This window comes from Dermacentor albipictus, chromosome 1 (genome assembly GCF_038994185.2).
Source record: "Dermacentor albipictus isolate Rhodes 1998 colony chromosome 1, USDA_Dalb.pri_finalv2, whole genome shotgun sequence".
NCBI lineage: Eukaryota > Metazoa > Arthropoda > Arachnida > Ixodida > Ixodidae > Dermacentor > Dermacentor albipictus.
This window is the reverse complement of record NC_091821.1, coordinates 448,725,070-448,748,671: the sequence shown is the minus strand read 5'-3', so window position 1 is coordinate 448,748,671 and position 23,602 is coordinate 448,725,070. Positions and strand designations below refer to the sequence as shown.

At 45.1% G+C, this 23,602-nt stretch overlaps 1 protein-coding gene across 3 annotated transcripts in view; it reads left to right on the top strand.

Annotated features, from left to right (window-relative positions):
- The window catches only part of LOC135915349 (uncharacterized), a 76,788-nt gene that overhangs the window by 10,101 nt on the left and 43,085 nt on the right, over positions 1 to 23,602 (top strand). For 2 of the 3 annotated variants that reach the window (XM_065448384.2, XM_065448383.2), the window contains exon 1: positions 16,022 to 16,237. The exons of the other annotated variant lie outside the window; for it this stretch is intronic. Coding sequence is in view for 1 of the 2 variants with exons in the window: in XM_065448383.2 (XP_065304455.1) it covers positions 16,180 to 16,237 (58 nt within the window). In the remaining variant the exon portion in view is untranslated. Of the gene's footprint in view, positions 1 to 16,021; positions 16,238 to 23,602 lie in introns of those variants that run through there. 3 annotated transcript variants of the gene reach the window in all.

Genomic DNA, 23,602 nt, shown 5'->3' with positions numbered 1-23,602 from the left:
TTCGGCAACTTAAAACGTAATTACCGCCAAAAAATTACCTACTGGCTTCGTTTACGGTTGCAAACGAAACAAGTACTTTGTTGCAACGTGCTCAGCAGCGGCTCTTGCTTGGACAGGTGCCCATGCGTATTGTCAGAGGTAGACTTCGAGCCCTGCTATCTGTATATCAGCACAGATTTGAAAACTTTTCTTTTTCTGTAGCCAATCGACCACTGCGGGAGCATCACTAATCTAACGAAGTTGGCATTAGCGTCAGTCAACGTCGTACGGTTGTGTGGTGGGTGCGGTACAGCTCCAGAGCAGGTTACCATATTTGGTTTCCTGTTGAGGTGCTTGCAGTTCAGGCACCGTGGTAGCGCGAGCTGATGTGGTGCAGAGGTACCAGATCACGAATTTTGGCTAGAATATCTGGTACATGAGCGCCGCTGGTTTCAATCCCACGGAGCTACACCATCTCGCGGAGCAAACATGTTGAGGGGAACAGATCTGGTAATACATGACAGTCTCATACAATCACGAGAAGGAAATGTGGCGCTAGTGTCCACGGGAGCTGCAAGCGGGGTGGTTGAGCCAGCATGGCAATGATGAGTAGTACATGGATTTGCCGAAACTTCGTCCTTCTGGCTTCAAATGGCTTCGTGACTTTGTAAGCTCGTCATTGTCAACGAAGCACGGTGTAAGAAATAAAGACACATTATAAAAATTGTCCTACCAGAGGCTTTGAACACAGGACTTCTAGCACATAGGCCCGATATTGAAACCATTAAAACATAAAGACAGGCGCACATACACGGACGAGAGCCACAGAGCGCCTTCATAATGTTCTCGCCGGCAAGCCGCCGCGATAAGATGCTTGGCGTGTTTCGAGTAAACCACCTCGACAGGCTGAATCGCGGCAATTATTAGCCATTGTCCGTGTTCACAGAGCCTTGTCGATGTAGAAAAGCATAGAGTGCTTTCAAACGTAAGTCAATGAAGGCAGATACAACGTAATAAACAAACACATGAAAGTCCGAATCCACAACGTGAAGATCACGCATATCAATGCACTTCCCATCATTCTCAGTCTGGCTGAACGATTCTGGCACCAGAGTTCGCTTTACCAATTATTGCAGGAGACTATGATTGGCATATGTCCACTAAGGAACGCGTACGCGAGCTTCCCCTTAAGCAATTTTCACAGCTTGTGTACCCGTCTGCGTATTTTTTTCTCCGTGTCGTTTCTTTTTTTATGTTGCAGCTTTAAAAATCAAACCCACCTACAGCTTATTTTGGACCTATCTTGTAATATTTTTGTTTTCATCTTTGGCTAAGCCGCGGGAGTATTGCTGTGTCCTCCTGTGACAAGTTGGCCATCCCCCTTTTTTTCTGCCTCAGCACTTCCCCCTCCAAGAAGCTGCGCGTAAGCACATAGAATACGGGTTCCAAATCGTTAACGGTGACTCAAAAATGACACAGTACAAAAAGAAATTCACTGTTCTGTTTCTGTCCCATGTCAACATTACGCAAGCGCTACGTGGCCACTGCTCTTGCAACTAATCACACAGTCAACTTAACTGAATTACGCACAATCTTCATCGATAAATCGACTGGTCAAACGGTATTGCTTCACAACGCATGCGTTCGCGGAGAAAGCAAAAAAAAGCTTCCGGCCACGTGGCCTTACTCTCTACAAAAGTGCCGGGCCCGATTAGCATATAGCGCGTGTTGAGTGCTATACGAAATCGTGAGCACCAGATTCTTGGCGTATGTTGCGGCTACTACGGCTAAGTATAGCGCGTGCGTGCATCGCTGCAGCTGCGAAAAGCAGTTCTACGTGCTCGAATGCAGACACATGCCGTCACAGGCGATTGCGAAAGAAAGCCTTGAGAGACGTTCGAAAGGCCGGGCCCTAGACAACGCCGCCGGACTAGCAGCACCAGCTGCCACAGCCGCTATTTTCTATAGGGCGCCCGCGTGCGCAGCTGCTGCGAGGTTTTCTCTCGCTGAGAGAAAACAAATGTGGACGACGATCGCTTCTCCCCAGCTTTCACAAAGTCGCTTTGAGTGCCGTGCCGCTGCGCGCAGACAGCTCAAAGCAGCTGCGGGCCTTCGCCAAGCGAGGCCGGCTCGCCGTTGCTCTGTAATTAAGCATTTGCTAAAGCAGCAGCTAGGCCGCGTTTCGCGTACAAAGTGGTACGCCGAGATGACAGCGCACTCGCAAAAGGTCGTTTGGAAATACTCCTTGCGAAACGGTCTTTGAGAATACGTATATTCAGCTGTGATAAAGCACCTTCGATAAAGTCAATGAAACACTTATCGCATGACAAAGGTAGAACGCTTTGCCGGTAGTGTCGCTGCTTTGTCATGCGACAACCAAACGCGTGTTACTTCGTTGTCCCTGGGGCGAAACTTAAATAACGGCACCTCATTAACTGGTTAAATACGGCTCAAGCTACTCCTGCGATTAGAGAAGCCGTAGTTTAAAACTGCGCCTCAGTTTTGACCACCTGAAGTCCATTGAAATATCTGACTTAAGAGTTAGATACTAATAGCTAATAAAGTCTGTTTACTGCAGATTTTGCGTCACTTGTCGCTGCTACCATACTACGTGCCACGAGAGTGGTTCTCTCCAACTTCCGAATTTTCTGTATCTATTTAAATAAATCTAAAATGGTCAATCACCAAGGTTGCGACAGTTGGCAGAGAAAAGGCCCAAGAAACGTCTGCTCATATTCGGACAAATAGCAAACTTGTTTCACGTAGAATATGAGAGGGTAATTAATCAAGCGCATCTACGTAAGCGCCCACGCCGCCGAGGAGCCGACAACCAGCAGAAAAGTGCTACGTGAGCCATGCGCTTGAGTTGCAAGAAAATAATACCATGACGTCAATCACCGAGTCCCAAATAGTCATCTGTCAACACGTTGCTTGAACTTTCGGACAGAAAGACATACAAAAAAGCACGGAAGCTTCCTTTAGAACTGGGCAGTCGTTCAGGAGCCGCCGAGAGGCAAGAACTCTTGTCCGTAACCTCGACAGGTGCCCTAGCCCAATAACTAGCCGGACGCGAATCGTTCTGATTCGAAGTCAAGTTTTCTCACTCACTCACTCCTTCAGAGCCCTTTACCGTTACTGCGGCATCGCCCGATATGAAACTTTTCTAAGCTCCTATAGGTTAAAACATTTGTGGTTGAAATTAGCACTTTAGCAAAGCGGCTGGAGCTGTCGAGTTGTCGCCCTTTCTTAATTCTGTAGGAAGTTTACTGAAAGCTGACAACTCTCTAGAACGCGCGCGCAGAGTGTTCGGTGTCGTTTGAAAAGCGACAGTGCCTCACGACTGACATGCTTTTAGAAGGTGACACTATGCACCTAGCTGTGACAGATCCGGAGTTCGTTAACATTCAATGATAAGGGCGAGTCCTCTTCTGCTGCGCCGAAAAATTCATGGCATTACTGTGGGAAGCACGCATCAAGGGGCACCGTCTTATAAAGGGTGTTTTTTAGTTACAACAAAGCTTTTAAAAAATCGCCTGTGGATATGAATTTACCCTTGATCCATACATACATCTTTGCTCGATTTGATTCTCAGACAAAGTCTAAAAGGCAGCGGATGTTACTAATAATTGGTATTGCCCAATAATACTCGTAATTGTATTGTTACCAATAATTGCTCAGGAAATCAGAATGCTTATTAAAATATAGAAAAAAACACCTTTATTCATCCGATTTCTATCTACTGCATTATGTTACAGCACATACTGCAGTTTAGGGATGGTAGCCCATGAGTTCTCAAGGCGCAATAACTTGCAATAAATTCGGACGATGCCATGAGTTTCGAGATATTCATTGTCAACCTTTGCAACATAATACGTGGGCGTTCCCGTTATCATTGTGCTTGTTTGCATAAAAAAGCGTTTTGTTAAATGTGTGACTGGATCAAGAGCAGCTTTTTACCGCAAGTTTGACTACGTTTATTTCGAAACTGTTGCGAGTGTCAAAACTCGCCCGAATGTAGATGTCCTTTCCTATTTACATGCTTTAATTCGACAATTGTAATGTGTGAATTCAGGTAATGAGCTATTTAGTGAGATTTTAGTACTTCATTAATTTTTCATTTTGATATTTTATTGGAGATTGGTGAATATTCATTGTTGAATAGTCAATCGAACTTTCCTCTATTGGTTATTCGATTCAAACCTGAAGTTCACTATTTGCCCATTCCTACTTTTTGTGCCATATCCACCTCTTCGAATAATCCAGCTCAAGAAGCACATCCGTACTCGTCGGTTTTGGCGTACCATGAAGCCTGGAATTCGTGCCCATATCAGTCTAACTGATTCTAGTGGCATTCCTATCACCGATTCAGATCGCGCTCAACTTCTTAATGATCCATTTGTAACAACTTTCACTCATGAAACGTTCACTCATTGCTTACATTAAGGGCATTAGTGGGAATCCCTATGCACGAGGAAGTCACCAGTGACACTGGTGTTTTATCTCCACTACTACTACATCATCATCATCAGCCTGGTTACGCCCGCTGCAGGGCAAAGGCCTCTCCCATGCTTCTCCAACAACCCCGGTCATGTACTAATTGCGGCCATGTCGTCCCTGCAAACTTCTTAATCTCATCCGCCCACCTAACTTTCTGCCGCCCCCTGCTACGCATCCCTTCCCTTGGAATCCAGTCCGTAACCCTCATTACATGTCCTGCCCATGCCCATTTCTTTTTCTTGATTTCAACTAAGATGTCATTAACTCGTGTTTGTTCCCTCACCCAATCTGCTCATTTCTTATCCCTTAACGTTACACCCATCATTCTTCTTTCCATAGCTCCTTGCGTCGTCCTCAATTTCAGTAGAACCCTTTTCGTAAGCCTCCAGGTTTCTGCCCCGTAGGTGAGTACTGCTAAGACACAGCCATTATACAATTTTCTCTTGAGGCATAATGGCAACCTGCTGTTCATGATCTTAGAATGCCTGCCGAACGCACCCCAGCCCATTCTTATTATTCCCGTCTCATGATCCGGATCCGCCGTCACTACCTGCCCTAAGTAGATGTATTCCCTTACCACTTCTAGTGCCTCGCTACCTATTGCAAATTGCTGTTCTCTTCCGAGATTGTTAAACATTACTTTAGTTTTCTGCAGATTAATTTTAGACCCACTCTTCTGCTTTGCCTCTCCAGGTCAGTGAGCATGCATTGAAATTGGTCCCCTGAGTTACAAAGCAAGGCAATATCATCAGCGAATCAGAAGTTACTCAGGTATTCTCCATTAACTTTTATCCCCAATTCTTCCCAATCCAGGTCTCTGAATACCTCCTGTAAACACGCTGTGAACAGTATCGGAGAGATCGTATCTCCCTACCTGACGCCTTTCTTTATTGGGATTTTGTCGCTTTCTTTATGGAGGACTACGGTGGCTATGAAGCCGCTATAGATATCTTTCAGTATTTTTACACACGGCTCCTCTACACCCTGATTCCGCAATGCCTCCATGACTGCTGAGGTGTCGACAGAATCAATGACTGCTGAGGTGTCGACAGAATCAAACGCTTTCTCGTAATCAATGAAAGCTATATACAGTGAAAACTCGTTAATTCGAACTTCAATAATTCGAATTTATGGATAATTCGAACTGCACGATTTGGTCCGGCCAAGCTCCATAGAAGTCTATGCATAAAAAAGTCCGTTAATTCGAACGCGAGAAGGTTCCCTCACGGATAATTCGAACAACGCTCGCCTGGCACACGGCCAGAGAAACGCGCCTACTGCCTACACACAAGGCTGTATTGCCTCCGAAAGGGAGAGAACGGCGAGAGAAGGCAAAATAGGACAAAAATCTAACCGACGCGGGGTCAGCCAGAAGGCAGCGGCGGCTGCCGCCTCTCCGTTCTACGTAACCTCGGAGACTTCTAGCCCGTTGCGAATCTCGGAGGCTCTGCAAATCTTGTACAGCTGCTAATGTTGTGCGGAGATGGCACGGCAAGCTCCAAAACACAGCGAATCAAGTACGTCGCAGCTGCGCTTGCAATCAAGAACCAACGAATCAGGGCCTTCGCCACCTTCACATGTTCAGCGTCTTTGTCTCGGCAGTCTTCATCGGTTGTGCACCTCTGTTTTCAGCTTAGGAGGTATCAGCCGTCGCGATTCATTGTGATGGTGTTAAGCCTCGGCTAACGTTCGTTTCGGTGGACATCGGTGGTGTGGCACAGTCGGACCCAGAGCTTCAACTTGAAGATGGCGTGTGCCCGCGGCACACGCCATCACTTTCTGACACGCCAAATTTCTGACATGCCCTACTGCTTCCAAATCGCAGTGTACTGTTGCCCTCCTTCACTTTCGTTAGTTCGAACTTCGTTAATTCGAACTGAAGCGGCTTCCCCTTGCAGTTCGAATTAACGAGCTTTTACTGTATAAGGGTTGGTTATATTCCGCACATTTCTCTATCACCTGATTGATAGGGTGAATATGGTCTATTGTTGAGTAGCCTTTACATAATCCTGCCTGGTCCTTTGCTTGACAGAAGTCTAAGGTGTTCCTGATTCTATTTGCGATTATCTTAGTAAATAGTTTGTAGGCAACTGATAGGAAGCTGATCGGTCTATAATTTTTCAAGTCTTTGGCGTCCCCTTTCTTATGGATAGGGATTATGCTAGCGTTCTTCCAAGATTCCGGTACGCTCGAGGTCATGAGGCATTGCGTATACAGGGTGGCCAGTTTCTCTAGAACAATCTGCCCACTATCCTTCAACAAATCTGCTGTTACCTGATCCTCCCCAGCTGCCTTCCCCCTTTGCATAGCTCCCAAGACTTTCTTTACTTCTTCCGGCGTTACCATTTCATCTCTACTAACCAACCTTAAAACGCTACCTAGTGCCGATCATCTAGGCTTCAAGAACAAATTTTAAAGAATATATCGCACAATATTTGTTCCATGTTGACCACTCTATTTTCCCAGTAACTATTAACTGGATGCATTTCTAATGACTGACGCATAGCTAAAATGATACCCATTATCAAATCAAGTTGTCGTGATTGTCCGCTTAATTATCGTCCCATTTCCTTAGCTCACACTATTTGTAAATTGCTGAAACATATCATATACTGTTAAGTCTTAAACTTCCTTGAAGACCATAACATTATTTTCAAGCATCAGCACGGTTGTCGCAAGGGCTACTCACGCGACACCCGACTTGCCGGATTTATATACGACATACACGCACTAATAAACACTGGGCATCAAGTTGACGCAATGCTTTTAGATTTTTCTAAGCCGTTTGATCGAGTTCTACCCCACAGGTTATTACTTAAGCTTTATCAACTTAACATTCACCTTTATGTATTGCATGGATCACCCATTCTCTCCCATCTAGAATTCAGTTTACATCAGTTAACAATTCTAACTCTTGTTATGCTGATGTTACGTCTGGAGTTCCACAAGGTAGCGTACTTGGACGTTTACTCTTTCTAATCTATCTTAGTGGTTTACGCGGTTGCGTGAGGTCAAAAATCAGCCTATTTGCAGATAATTGTGTGCTTTATCAATGTGTAACAAGTAACACTGATATCCACTTACTACAAACTGACCTAAAGGTGATATGTACATGGTGTTGTAATTGGTTAATGCCATTAAATATTTACAAAACTAAACTCATGTCTTTCACCAACAGCCCACGAATTCCAGCCGCCTACTCTATTCATAACAATGTTCAACACAACGCTCAACATAACTTACAAGTACCTCGGTATCAATGTTCAGTCAAAGATATTGTGGAGCAATAATATTAAGCTTACCCTTGCTTCCACAAAGCGTACTCTCGGACTTCTTAAACATAACCTTAAAGAAGCACGAATGCATATTAAACAACTAGCGTACACCGCAGTAATCCGTCCGGAAATAGAATACGCATCTGCCATTTGAGATCGCGAACAAAGTTATATCAACAGTTGCACTGAAGCATTGCAAAACCGTGCTGCGCAATTTTTTTTCAGATTATTCACCTTACAACAGGCGCTGTTGTAACGTGGTTATCTCATTACCTCATTAAAGAATGAACCTCATTAAATAATAAAGCTGAGTAGGACAACCTAATAATTCGCCGTAAAATCTCCCGACTATACTTTTCCATGAGCTTTATCACAATTAGTCACTTCATGATAACTTCTATCAGCCACCGCCCGTTATCTTTACACGTCGTGACCATCGATATAAGGTCAAACGCATAAACTGCTAGTCATCCCATTAAACATCCACATTTTTAGCGCGCATAATAACTGAATGAAACACTTTACCATCAAATATTGCCACGATCCCCGACTTAACTAAGTTTCAAGTTCTTATCCGCTCACAACTTGTCACCTAATCTTATTATTATTGTCATTTTGGCCCTTTACAGCGTTTCTTTTTTCTTCATTCTCTCCTGTGATGCCTGTTACTGTTTGCATTTCATTGCAGTTGACTTATGTTCTAATATGTACTCATGTTTCCTCTGCAACATTTATGATTCTTCATGTAAATTACGCATGTTATCACTCCATTATTACTTTGTGGTTTACTTTTTTTCTCTTTGTGAGTTTTAGTACGATATATAAGTACAATCTGTGACTAATGCCAATGCGTGTGCCCCCCCCCCCCCCCCCCGCCCATGTGATACCCTCGTAATTAAAGCCTTTGGGGATATCCTGAAAAAAATCAATGAAAGTATAGTCTTATGAAGCACGTTTCAAAGCCGTTTGTCAGTGGAACAGAATCGAGTGACCGCATGTGTGACCGAAATACTGAAGCGCTTGTCGCCTCTGACATTGTAGCGTCTGGAGAGAGCTATGTTCGCAACAATGAGTTTGGTGCAATGTGCGAAAGACAATGGCACACACGAATTCTAAGGAACGTCAGTGCGCATGGCGTATCACTTCAGCGGGAAACACGACAATTCGCGTTGAATGAACGACCAATTTTGAGTCCACCGACCACTAAGCAACCTGTGGCCAGCAAATAGCCACATGGAAATGGGAAAGCTTGCTTAATAGTTGTGAGACTGGAAGAGCTGTCTTATGTACATGCTTTCTCAGTACCTATACCGATCTGTGTTGCTAGGGGAAACCATGACGGAAAGGTGAAGAAGTGTTATTTTTTATTATTATTTATTTTACTCTTTTCTTTTACTGGTTTTTCGTCTCTGGCAGCGGATGCAACGGAAAATATCTAATCGCTTGATATTGTCACGTAGTAGTGACAGTGAATAATGCAGCGGCATAACTGTGAATGACGAAACTAACTTTTTATTGGGCGAACTTGTGTCCACAGAAGCAAATTACACTCAAAGCACAGTGATAGCGGCGAACAAACTCGGCGATCGTGAAATCTGATCAGCAGGTCAAGCACGTCGCTTTGTACATGAGTCATGGATGGTTCAGGAGCAATCGCTGGTGCCCGCGTGTAATGTACTAAACAATTCGCCTCGCTAAAACAATCAGATTACACACGCTTGGGTGACAACACACAACGGATAGAACCATTGATAACATTCAAGAAACTTCCTATACATGCAGGCGCGTCCTGCACTGAGCTATAACGGTTAACATTCGTTATCCGCTGAAAAGCGGTCACCCAAAAAAGCTACACAAGTGCAAGTGTCGATATGGTGGCTCCTGGTTTGCCTAGGTCTGCCCGTTTCAGGCCCATCGAGTAGCCGTTTCTAACCCACTTGCCTTCTTCACAGAACGTGCGGTAGAACTTCGCTACGTTTATTTCACCTCGCCAGCAAATTTGGGCTGCTATCTCAGCGGCGCATTCTCGAGATCCGGTCTCCATGTGGAGGGATAAAGGCCAGGCCTGTGGTAATACTATAGTGAGCTAGCTAGCTCACTATATTATGGTCATAGCTGGCTCCTTGTAGTCATACAAAGGCAGCTGGCGACTTCAGTGCGATGTGACGGTGGCACCCTCGGTCACCGCGACGACAAAAAGACGGCGAAACACTCCGTGCAGTGAGAGATGATGCCTCCGCTTCGCTGCAGGAAAATAGGCATATTTTTTTTTAGCCGCCTCAGTGCAGACGACATGCACTTGCCATTGTCTTGTATTGACGTTGCTTCAGGCAGCGTGCGCCACCATACATGCTCCTGTCACTCGTTTATCAATGCTGGGACGTGTAAGTTCGGTCTCGTAAATATGTAATGACGTTGACAAGTATTGCTCAATGGGCAAGTTGGTGCATCATATTCTTGTCTTGCTTTAGCGCAACTCAGCGCTCGTGCTGTCACCTGTGCCGGTTCCTTCATATTCAAACTGAGTTGCGCTAAAGCAAGACAAGAATTTCATGACGCCTTACGGCATCTACATGAGTGAGCTTGTCTTTGGTAAATTTCATTTTATGCTTCAGTGATGTAAGTGACAACCCTGCACGCCTCCCTTAGGAGCGAATGCTGCAGCGACGGCAAAGAATTCAACGAATCTCCCACCCTGTGCTCTAACCTAGCATAGTTCAGAAATCAAATATTCATATTTTTTTTTGTCAGGATGAGACACATATTGTGTTATTTTCCGCAGGTCAAGTATACTACTTTCCCATTAATGGCGCAATACAGCGTCCATGAAACACCATGTTTTAAACGTCTAGGCTTCTCTTGAAGTATAGCTAGCCCGTTGTAGATATGCTTTGAACCCTCTCAAGTAAAAGTCTTTGATGTGCGCTACGACAAACATTCCTCACTGAGCTCGTTATGCAGCTGATTTTTAAATAAAAGACCTAATGCCACTTTTTTTTAATGTCGCATGTGGAAAAGACTCTCTTCAGACTGTCTACACCGCGTCACCCTGAAAGCCTCTGTAGAAAATATTCTCGTCACTTTCCCACAATTTGACGAACATAAAGAGACACTTCCTCATCTTAGATGAGGAAGTGTGAATAGTGTGAATAGAATAGCACGCCTTAGATAGACGTGCCTTTTCTGTAAGAAAATGTCTTGGTCCCGGCTGCTGTCTTCACGACAAAGAGAAGCTGTAAAAGCCTCGCGTGATTTTTTTTGTGGACAGTGGTCTCATTAGTTCCTTGTGAATAGTGCGATTAGGTGGCATAAATTATGCCTCCAAACAAGGCCGTTATAAATTTCTCGTGCTATTTGACATTTTGTGTGCGTTCATGTGCCTATATCGCACCACGGACTTCTTGCACGCTCCGATTTTAAGTGACTAATTAAATCATCAGCACAGCAATTGTGTGTGTCACAGGTCGTACAATGATTCTGTGGTACGGATGCATATGTTTGCAGCTTTTATCAAGACCTTTTTATATTTATCAGGTGCATGTATAGGCAGTTTCACTCTGTGCGACTGTGAAAGCTTTTGAGTGTGTTCTTGTTTTTCTGCTTGCTCGTGTAGTCGTTCATATATTTAAGTGTTAGCTATATCAGGATAGCGGGTTCATCAGTATCCAAAGTTCCTATATTGTCGCATTTAATAAACAACTGTATGTTGTTATACGCCATAAGGAATGCTCTACAAATTGCAGCCTCTACCTCTGTGTCGATCACGTACTGCATGGCAGACGTGTGAGACTGCTAAGTCATTTATTATCATGCCTAATTTTTGCTTTGGTCCGTGGAGCGTTTATGTGAACGTGGCGGATTAGATGGAGTCCGCATTAACTTTCCTCTAAAGGTGCGTGACCGCGGCCTGAACTGCGTCCTGTGTAACATGCAGCCCAAGCAATAACAAACCTAGCAGATCTTTCTGACAAGTTACAGTGACTTGAACTTCCGCACATGTTGGTCTCACGAGTGTGAGTCGCCTACCCCGGGGGCCAACCACCGCGTCTCCCGTATAGGTCAACGCACGACCACAGCAGAAGTTCATTGATCTCAAAGCCAGCTCCACGGGTAACAGCAGCTTTGTTCTGATAACGATGGCATAGCTAAGTCTTCATTAGGAGTCCATTAGAGGAGATCGTGATTATGTTCTCGAAAATAACTTTTGCCGGCCCTCACACGAAATAATGTCAAGCAGATAATTTAAACTTTGCTTGTGAAAAAAAAAAGCCTTGTGAGCCTTGCAAAAAAGCCTTGTGATCGAGGGACTTTACCGTGCGTCATCCACAGCTGGCACATTTGTCAAGCTGGATTTCTGGCAACCGCCGTACCGGCGCGAACATAGCGCAAGTGACTAGCGCAATCAGAACTACGTTTTCGAGCGGACCTGCTTGCCCCTACTAGAGTCGAGTCACAAGCACATGGCGTCAGGAGGCGCCCCGGTAGCCTTCCTGTGACCGCCCACAAAGCCCTCTGTCGCCCCTGAGCTCGGAACAATCTGAACCGCTGTGCGCTTCTTCACCGCGACAGAGACTTCACAAGCCCGCTGCGAGTTTGACCTAGAGCCTTTTCCCATGCAATTCTCCTGCTCGTTGGGCCGCTACCTGGTTAGCCTTGAACAGCGGCTGTGCGTTCCCGATCGGTCTTGCTTGTGATTTTGAGCGTAGGCCATGACTGTCACGTTGTTGTGTACCCTGCGTTAATCACCGCCATTCACGTTAATAAATCCACATTTTTGGTGATTTCAGTCGGTGTCTGAGAGTCGACTAATTCATCCGTAGCTTCGCTCTTGCGCTACGAAGTGGCCAGAATAACAGCTGCAAATACATTCTGAGAAAAGACGGTACAGACCCGTGCAATATGACTTGCAACCCCCTTGTTCGTTATCGAAGGCGCTCCAGAGCTTCGCCGCGGCTCTGACATGCGAAATAGCGGTTTAATAAACATCACTAATTGAAGCTGTGTTTAGGTATGGAACATGCCCTGTGTCTGGGCAGCTGTACGTCTTGGAGCCCCTTCGACCACAGGCACCGGTGTTGCAGGTCATATTGTACGTGACTGTACATCAACTCGTGTGCTGACGTCCTGCATAGATAAGCTCATGTTTCTACTAGTGTTCAGCGAGAGGAGTACTGGTAAATGATGCAAGACTGCGGCATATAGCCCACTGGACAGTGATGCTCGCAGGCGGATATTAGCCATACAACCATCTGAGAAGAAATATTTCCCGCATCACATCACAGAAATTCGTTGTTTCTTAAGGCGAAAGCCTTAAGTAGCTCGTTACAATGGCCCATACCCGATAAAAGCGGCATCTAGTGAAGTGGTTCAAAAAATCTCATCATCAGTAATAGCTCAAATCAGAAAAAAAAATAACATTGTTATCTAGATAGGCTCATGCCCCCGTAAGCAAGCAGTAATGCAATGGTTGAATATGAAAGAAAAATGAAAAACAGAAAGAATGGAGGAAGGAAAGAAAGCAAGAAAGCGAGAACGAAAGAAAAAAGTTAAAATAAGGAAAGAGAAAGACGGTCAGAAAGAAAGAACGAACCTTTGATAATACATTGAGTTCTAGCATGTGTGCTTGAACAAAGCGCACTACAGCGCAATACGTTTAGTTCACAGTCCAGCTGCTTATGCATTGCAAGAAATGACTCCTTCGATCGGATAACTTAAGGCTTTACCATGTGTGCAGCAGGCTTTCGCCTTCACGCGTTACAGGATTGTAGCATGCTGCCGATTACAATTTTTTTTATAATAACGCTTCATCTCGAATAGCACTGATGATGAGTACTAAATACCATATGTGCGATCAAGACGGGCATGAGAGCGTTTCTGTAAATGCACGCCGGAGCATTAACTACTGAAATATCACCGCAACTCAATCATATCAGCGCTGTCGTGAACCTTGGCGTGATACTGCTTGGCAATGGCTGCAGCGTTTTGCGTGTGACGCTGATTGCGAGAGTGGAAGCATCTGTGCCTCTATTTCGGAGGCTGTTGTAGACACTACTATAGTGGACGAAGACAATGTTGCATAGATCCTGCAAAAATTATGGCGGTGTCCGTTGTGACATCCTGCTACTGCCGCAGTAAATGAGTTAAGAATACCATGGCTCACCAATGAACCACCCATTAGTATTCTAACTGCGGAAAAATCGTTGAAGTTTGATTGTTACGTAAGCGCAGCCACGGTGGAGACACTTGTCATTATTGACGCCCCGTTCGAGAAGCGAAGTACTGCCTGGCAGCTCGCAAACCGTGAAAGTATTGCTCATTCAGTGGCAGGAAAGCTTAGGTATCCACTACCATGAAATTTGCGTAATTTGGCGTTCTTTTCGGAGAAACTGAACCCGTATTTCCTCCTCCCGCAACTGACAACGCAGCAGCGACGGCAATGTTATCCGTTCGTAATAATGAACACTGTCCCCCTCGCAAAAAATAAATAAAATAAGTGTAGGCGAGCTCCACCATGGGCCCGTTAATGTGCATGGCTTGCCTACACTATTTGGACGTCTTTCAGTTGTAAACAGATACACGTGGCGCACTAGTCGTGCTCTACCCACACGTGCTAAGTGCAGTGTTTTGGTCGTTTGTTTTGGAGATGTGACGCCTTGGTCCTATATTAGCTGCATCGACGAGCGTGGCTTCCTCTTAAATCGCGCATATTCTCTGCCACTAATGGATTTCGGGTGGAACGTGTGGAGACCAAAATAGCAATGCAGACTTGGTGTGTCATTTTCATCTGAGCGTTTTAGCCCAAATAAGACGGGAGGCAAGAAGACACACACGATCAGTTCAAAACTCAGATCAAGAAACGTGTGGAGGTTACCCATTTTCGAACTATTGCAAAAATTGAAAGGCACAGACCGTGTGGAGCTTCGCACTCACTCTGCAGTCATAGGAAAAACTGAACCGATAAACTGCAGGTCCTCCTGTGGCCACACAGTGTGCAGCAAACACAATGACGGATTTGTTGCCAAGGGCACATGATCTTGTACAATGTTTACGCGAGGGTCGTTTGAGTCGGCGCAGTTAGCCATGCAACGCCGTAGCTTAGTCGCAAGTAAATTTTGCTTGCACTGGTAATTGTTTCATTGGCTATATTAACCATTAACATGAAAGCAAATTCTCCAAAGTGCCTCATAGACAAAGTGAGCATGTTCCTTCCTCGAAGCTTTTTGCACCACAGAGCTCTGCTATCCACAGACGCAGAGCAATCGGTCTTCCGCATATAGTAAATATTTCTTAGGTTAGCATCGCTGTGATCATATATAATGCATTGCCTGATGCACACACGGTAAATCGGCTAGCAGTAGGCTAAGAAGGCGTTCTGAAGACGTCGAGGGCGGCCCTTACCTTCATGACTGGTGGAGTCTTTTGTAAGCCGTTAAGTCGGTACCTGCGTTCTAAAGGAAGCCCGCTTATCCGCCATAGAAAATCAGAGCAATGCATGTTGAAATGGAAGGGATATTCTTTGGAGGATCGGGCGACACGTTATCCACTTCACGAAGCCATGCGGATGTATATATGCTTCTTCGCTCGACGGTGTAACCTAAAGGCGACATTTGAATCAAGCATTCCTTGGTGCAGGCTGATGCAATATAAAAGAACACATTCTGAGTAGCTTCGGGGTTATGGTACTCCCTGCAATGTCAGACTATTCTCGTTTCTATTAGTGCTATCTGTTCCACGCCAACGTCCTTCTTTTTTTCTACGAGGGGAAGGGGCTTACTAAGAAAAACTGTTGCACAATATGGAACGCATAGCATGATACAACGGCAACATCATGCGTGGTGCATCTGCAAACAAATATATATGTCCTAAAGGACTCACGCGTTGAATTCTGATCTATTCAGCCACGGAAATACCTGGTTGCTACGCGGAAAATACGTCAGCATCGCACATTTCTTATTTTTTCCCTCTAGCAACAGTGCAATCTGTCAAAAGATTCGATGCTTCACATCGTATTCCATTGTTCAAGGAGAGAGCTAAAAGTCCGGCTTTCATTTTTTTTTTCGACTACGCATAATACTTGAAAGGGTGACACAAAACACTTGAAAAAACGGCTGAAAGCACAAAAGCAAACTTATAAGTCCATTCATTTACCATATGCTTATGACGTCGCTTCCTGACTATAGGGTTGCTTCTGTTTCCAACCTTTAAAAAAACTTGTCGCTTCTAAGTTGGAATAAAGGTAAGACGGTTAACAATCTGAGTTGACCGTATCAAAACATGACACGCCATTCCAGTTTTCTTTTTTTTTCTTGCTGCTTGCTGTGGCTAAAAGAAAGTGGATGTAGAAATGGCCTGCTACAGTGGGCTCCGATGCTTCGACATTCAGCCGTAGACGCGAAAGAAAGGGAACTCTGCACTCAAGAAAACAGCCATGAAGAGGGCGATTTTACTTTTCGCTCTTGTCGCCTGCCACACCAAAGCGATCAGTGGTGCGTATGTTAACTCAGAGTATTTTGAACTCGCATACTCGCATGTTATTACTAGCACTGGCCTTCTTAACTACGAATCAGTATTGCAAACCATTCTTTGATAGCGCCATTGAACTCTCATCAATGAACAATCTCAAGGATTAACTTTCAACGATACGCGTCGTAATGCATGGTTTCACGAGCTCCAAATTTTATATCCAATGCGTCCGGGCCTTTATGGCGAAAACAAGTGAATTTAGATAAGAGAGACGCCACGGATATATAAATTCCATTCATTGCGGACTCTCCATACATGATCCCTTGGCTGCATTTCGACCACTTGCTTAACCTCTTGACTTCCTGCGCGCACAAATTTCTGAAACTGAGACCTTGTTAACTGTGAGGCCTAGTTTACAGGTTCTTTATTTTTACCTCTCTAAACTTTATCTGTAGGCGAAGGTTCAGTAATTGTTATTAAATGATGCCAACTCACAGACCTGTGGGAAACAGATGCCAGGAATATTTAGGTCCTTAAATTTCGAGTACCTTAAATTCAGGTCGTGGAAATTCTACTTTCTTTCAATCTCATTGCTACAGCTCGGTAGTTTTCAACTAGGCAATGAAAAAAATCTCAAAAAGCGGTGAAGACTGATATCGTATGGTGGCTAACCAAGCAGTTGACTCCGAGTGTCTCAGCGCGTGGCACCGCTACACTAACATGCCTTATGTGACTCGGCTGCCGCGAAGCCAGACTACACGCGCGTCTTGTGAGTTGCTTCACACTTGCACTTGAGACCCCTTGCAGCACGACCCATTACTGCTACCGTAGGAAATGTTCGTTAACAAATGTAAGGGAACAGAAAGCCGCAATATAATGGGCACGTACAGCTTATATGCGCGTGTAACTTAGCAAAATGTAATTACGAAAGAAGCAGTAGTCGATGGTGTCCGCTCTGCCTTGCCAGAACGAAAAATAAAAGCTGGTGGGTTTTGTCGCATGAATCGCTCTCTCTCAACACAACATCAGGGCGCCAAGGTAAAAAGGCCATTGGTTCTTGTTCATTTAGCGGCGCAATTAATTGCAGGGTGCCTAAAAGCCTTAGCAGGTCTGAAGGTCTTTCACTTCACTTTCCAATAACAGAAACTAGAAATAGTTGCTCATGCGCCTTTGTGATAGAAAAGATGACGCTAGCCAAAGTGAAGGGTCGTTTTGTGGTTCATTTGTTTTAAATATAACGCGGAGTACGGTAATGACCAGGTATTCACGGCAAATCGAATGTATCATAAACTTTCTGCATGTTATATGACGTCAGGGCTATTTAATTCGCACTAATAATCTCTCACTGAGGGTCAGACATTCACCTAGAACAATGCTTCCGTGGAAGTTCATTGGCTAAATGCTGATACTTTTGTTTTCTGTCGCACGTGATCACAATCCTGACACGTTTACTGACGTAAAAAATATAAACGCAAAAATAAATGGAAAACGCTTCTTAAATCTGTGGACATTCGTTATAGTATCCGCTACACCTTTATTTTGCGTTAAGAAGGCCGAATTCTAAACCGGGCTATAAAAATGACACATGAGAATAAAAAGGTAACGAGGCCTTAAGTGAACTAAAAGTATATATATATATATATATATATATATATATATATATATATATATATATATATATATATATATATATATATATATATATATATATATATATATATATTCGTTGCAATAAAATGGCGATATTTAAATAAGCAACAGCGACTTAGTAGCACAGCATATCGTACGGGGTTGTGGATCTGCCTTCAGGAACTCTTCGTTTCTTAGATTTTCACTCAATCACATGCTTTGCAGCTTGTGACGCGAGTTACTCTGTGCACTATTTTATGAACATCGATAGCAGAACGAGCCGTCCAGACGTTTGCGTAAAACAATACCTCACTTATCAGAGACTTTCCTTGAGTAAACGTCTTTGAGTGGCATGAACTGGACAAGGTTTAAAAGACTCTCATAGTTTCACGCGAGATGTGGGGCAATACGACATTGTTTTACTTGACATGTCCTTTTCGTTTTGTTTTAATCTATCTACGTGCAGGATTTTTCTTCGCGTTGAACAAGTAAGGCTCACAAGCTTTTAGGACGCAGCTCTTAGGCGCCCGTTCCTGCGGCGAGCATCGGCCTAGTACCTCGTAACCAAACGCACCGACGGATGAAAGCGAACGCGGAGCGCAGCAGAGGATTTGAAAGACGGCGATAGCGAATTAGAGAGCGAGGAGGAAAGTGAAGGAGGAGGGTAAGGCGGGATTGCGGAAAGAAAAGCGTAGCGCAGCGCAAGACCAGCTCTGGGGCCCCGATGGCTACGAGAAGGTGCCAGAGTAGCGCGCGTTGTCTGTACGGTAACAAAGCACTGCGTGAGCGGAGGTCTGTCTGCGGAGGCTGCTGGGAATCGCGGCTACGCGTCACCCACGCGAGGCAGTAACGAGGCAGTAACGAGTAATTAGCGAGGCAGTAACGCGACACTTCGCTCAGTTAGCAACTTGCTGCACGAGACAGATTGTCCGCGCCAGCCAATATATCAAAACACGTATAGAGCAGCCATGAAATTTCGCATTATGGAGTATCGGAATCATCAGTTAATTTTTACCGGACCACTCTACGGTTGTAATGTATGTAATTGCATGAGCATTTGGCACGTTCACTTATGCTCTTCTAAACTTACATCTCAGTCAGTGTTTGTCTCATTGCGCTCTGTGTAGCGAGTATTGCATGGGAGGAGCCATTTGTACTGAGCGCACGCACCATGTGACACTACGCCGCCTTCACACTGCTTGCGCGCATCGAACAATTTTCATGCTGCAACAAATCAATGACAGACGTGTTTGAGCTCGCCATTAATCACATAACCAAAGTTGGCGCTATCTTTAGCTTCATTGAAAATGAGCCAAACAGCCGAAGCAGTGGAAAACTCAAATGACCACTACTTTTTATAAATAAAAGTGCCTTCAGCAATACGATGTCGACGTCATCGCGAGATGGGTTCTGCCGGATTTTTTTTTCTTACGGTGGCACAGGATGTCCAGGTCAGATTGTAAAGTGCCGTGATAAGTGGCCTATTCATTATGTGCACAGCAGGATGAAGGCCTCTACCAACGATCTCCAATTGCCCCTGTCTTGCGCTAGGTTATCCGAAGTTGCGATTGCAAATTCCCTAACTTCATCCGTGCACCCAATTTTCCGCCCTCCTCGACTGCGCTTGCCTTCTGTTGGTACCCGTTCTGTAACTCTAATGGTCCACCAGTTATCTGCCATACGCATTACATGGCTTGCCAAGGACCATTTTTACGTCCTAATATCAACCAGAATATCGGCTACCCCAGTTTACACCCAGACCGACTCCGCTCTCTTCCTGTCTCTTAACGATATCGCTAACATTTTTTCATTTCATCGCTCGTTCTGCGGTTCCAAATTTGTTCTCAAACTTCCTTTTTATGCGAAGCATATTACGAGGGCTCAACCCAGCTCCTCAGGCGCGGCGGTGACCATGAAATCACGTGACACCGTGACGTCACGACAGAGGAGAAGTGGCTTTGGCTCAACTCTTGCAAGACGGGCTGGGTGGGAATCGAACCAGGGTCTCCGGAGTGTGGGACGGAGACGCTACCACTGAGCCACGAGTACAACGCTTCAAAGCGGTACAAAAGCGCCTCTAGTGAATGCGGTGTTGCCTTAGAAACGCGCTGTTTCTAAGGCGTGCGTCTCTTGCTCAGGCGCACATTTCGTTGCCGCGCCGAACGCTGCTTTGCTCGACGCTCACCGCGTCCAATGCGGGGCGCGTAGTCGCTGCCCTGTAGCCCATTGTCTTACACCCCTTGGCGGGTCGACGGGAACGCTGTCGCGTTCCACTCTTGAAGGCGAAGAAGTAATGCATGAGTTGTTTCTTCGTCTAGCCGAACCAAATATAGCCAAGCAACAGCAGTTCACCAGGCTAAACAGTGGTTCAACAACTAAAATAAAGGCTAGTATGCTTCGCATCCTGGGCTTAACCTTACCTAAGCCACAGCCATTTTTTAAACTCCGTGTTCCTGCTTCTTAAGTTAGTACTGCTAGATTGCAATTATTTGTGAAGTGTGATTGACACACAACCTAAGACGTACCTGCCACGATGGTGCAATGGCTATTTTCTTTTCTGTGCAAGAGTTCACAGATTCGTCTTCGCGATGCGATAATGCAAGGTAGCTAATGCACGGTACTTTGTGCGTGTGTTGTAGGATTCTAGATAGTCAAAATTGTTCTAACAGGTGCAACAGGTGTAATAACAGGTGTACTTTTCGAGCGCGCCTTTCTGCCTACTTCAAGAGCTGCATGGATTTGCAAGCGATAGCGGCCTTACGATGGGCCCTGAAAAATGTATTTACTGATACTAATAAAATAAAATAGAGTTGACTTTTCTTCACTCGTGACGCACATATAAAATTGATAAGGAATATTATTTTGGTTGAATGAACCTAACTGTGGCTCGCTTTAATAAAAAAAAACGCTTTTTTTTCTTTTTCAATGTTTGTTCTCTCCAAACGTAGTCGCGCTTCTATTGCTGCTCCCATAACCATCCTTGCTGATGTCGGTGGCAATTTGTTCTGAATTGCTTTTCGTCCGGAGCTTCGCGGCCTATTTGAATTGACCTTGGAACCCGCCCCGCACGTCTGCTAGCCTTAGAGTTAGTATACTTCTACCTGCTCCGTGCGTTGTGCCCACGCCCTTGCCAACGCGATATTCTTTTAATGCGAAGGATTCCTCCCCGAGTCAAGCTGATTTTGCGTACCAGGGTGTCTACGAGCAGTGTATCGATGCCGTGTGTGTCCGCTCGGAAGTGAGGAACGCATTAAGGCAGTGATGTTCCGTACCTTGCAGCAGAATTACCATTCCTAAGCACGAAAATTCCCTATTTGCGGCAATTTTCTTTGCATCATTCCCAAATACCCCAGCAAATTTCTCTGCACATACATACATACATACATACATACATACATACATACATACATACATACATACATACATACATACATACATACATACATACATACATACAATATACGTAGGCGCTGACTACGGGAGGGGGGGGCGCTCCGGGGCAAGAGCCCCCTGCGGTGATTTCCGGAGGGGGAAGGGGAGAGGGCAGAGCGCCTATTTCCGGCGATGCCGAAGGCTACGTCCCCCCTCCCCCCCTACACACTCCTAAATGTCATAACCAGAGTTTTGTCATCCACATCATTTGAGGTTTCTTTTGCCTTGCCTCTGCCTTTTCGCCTAAAATTTTATTGGGGCTAATACCTTATTGCATAATTCTTAGCTTGGACGTGGAGGACTTTTAATGCATACTATCGCCTTATTTCTGCAAATCCTGACAGCCGAAGGATAAGCGCATTAGAAGCACCAGCGGCGGGGGCCATGTCTGTATTTTCTCACATCAACATTGTTTTAAATTTACACTGTAAACACTATGCACATACACAATATATTTAATATATACACAGGACAAATTTCATTATATTTTTGCAAGAGGGTAGCCAAATAACTAGCACTTGCATGCGGAGGCCATAAATATATACAGGGTGTCCCCATTTACTATGATGCACCAATATTTAAAAAAAAGAGAGAGAAATTGAGTTACTCGAAGAAAACCTAGTGCTTATTGTGTCCAGAACATTGCAGTAGCCACCAGTAATGTTTTTTAAAACTGAGAGTTATTTAGGTATAATTGTAGTAAATATCTAACTCGAGACGTACTCTGTTAATTATCAAAGTGTCAATGAGGCATTTGCAGGCACAGCCAAGGGACATCCAACTGCGGTGTTTCGCAACGACGTACTAATTGCGTACTAAGTTTTTCCGACATATAAATAAACCCCACGAAATGTGAAAATACCGCGTGACTGCGCTGCCACCCGCACATAAAACAACGCCATCGAACAGGCTCTCTCCAAGTTATTCAGAACCAAATAAAGAGAATAAAGAAAAACATTGTGATCGAGCCTGATCGTGCGAGCGCCGGCCGAAGGAAAACGTCGCGTTTGGTGTTGGAAACAAGCTGGTTTCTTAGCGTAGATAAAGTGTACGGATGGTTTCTTTTCTGTATTTTTTGGCACCAAACCTATCACCACAAAAGCGAATTGACAACGTCCGTGCAAAGGCTTAAAGGTGCTTTTTGTTCTGTCCCAGTCGCCATGTCCTTTCTAATGAGCAGAAGGGAAACATGATCCTTGCCTTGGAAGCTGCAAATGGCAACAAGAGGAAGGCCGGAATTATATATCAGTCATGTGGGTATGGCGTTAGACTATATGCATCGAGTATCATGAGAAATTATGAAAACCTGAGACACACCGGCAGCTTCCATAAACAGTGGCGGAGGATTCCATCTTTCAGTCCTAGCCTACGCCCGGATGTTCTAGCATTTATGTCCTCAAACCCTCATGCTAGCGTGCGGAACGCGGCCGCCCAGGTACCAATTTCCATGTCATCAGTTCGGAGCATTCTAAATCACCCGGCCTTTCACACGTGCCACCTTAACGAGCAAGAATCTTGGAACACAGGGACCTGCAGAATCGTCTTGATTTCTTGAATTGATTCCTCAAAAAAGCCGACGAGTTACCGGACTTTTTGAGCAACATCATGTGCACAGATGAAGCCAATTTTCGCACAAACGGACAGGTAAACTTCCGTAATGCACACATTTGAGTGACTCCAATCCACACTGGGTAAATCGCACTCGGCACAGTACCAGTGGTCATTCAATGTGGGGTGCGGAAATTACGCCGGTGCTATAATCGGTCCCATCTTCTTCGATCACACACTGACTGGATTGCGTTATGCGGACTAAATACTTGAAGCAGTGATGGATGAGTTTCTCAGCGAAGCCCCGCTGTCAAGTCTTTTACTTCTGTGGTATCAGCAGGGTGGGTCGCCAGCACACAGCAGCAGTTGAGCACGAAACTGCCTGGGTGCTGTTAGGGTTGGCGTCTGACATCACGTGGCGACAGGAATTTCGCCCAACCTTCTACCAGGATTCGTCGAAATGAGGGTTGACTTCTCCTGCGATGGTTAACGTCAGGCACCTTGCGCACAAAGGGCCTTCTACCAGGAAACGACGAAAGGAGGGTTGACTTCTCCTGCGAGGGTTAACGTCAGACACCTTGCGCACAAAGGGCCTTCTACCAGGATTCGTCGAAAGGAGGGTTGACTTCTCCTGCGAGGGTTAACGTCAGGCACCTTGCGCACAAAGGGCCTTCTACCAGGATTCGTCGAAATAAGGGTTGACTTCTCCTTTCCTTGCTCGGTAATGCAGGAGGAGGGGCCCTCTCTCTGTGCCTGTCACGTGTCATCGACGGAAGCAA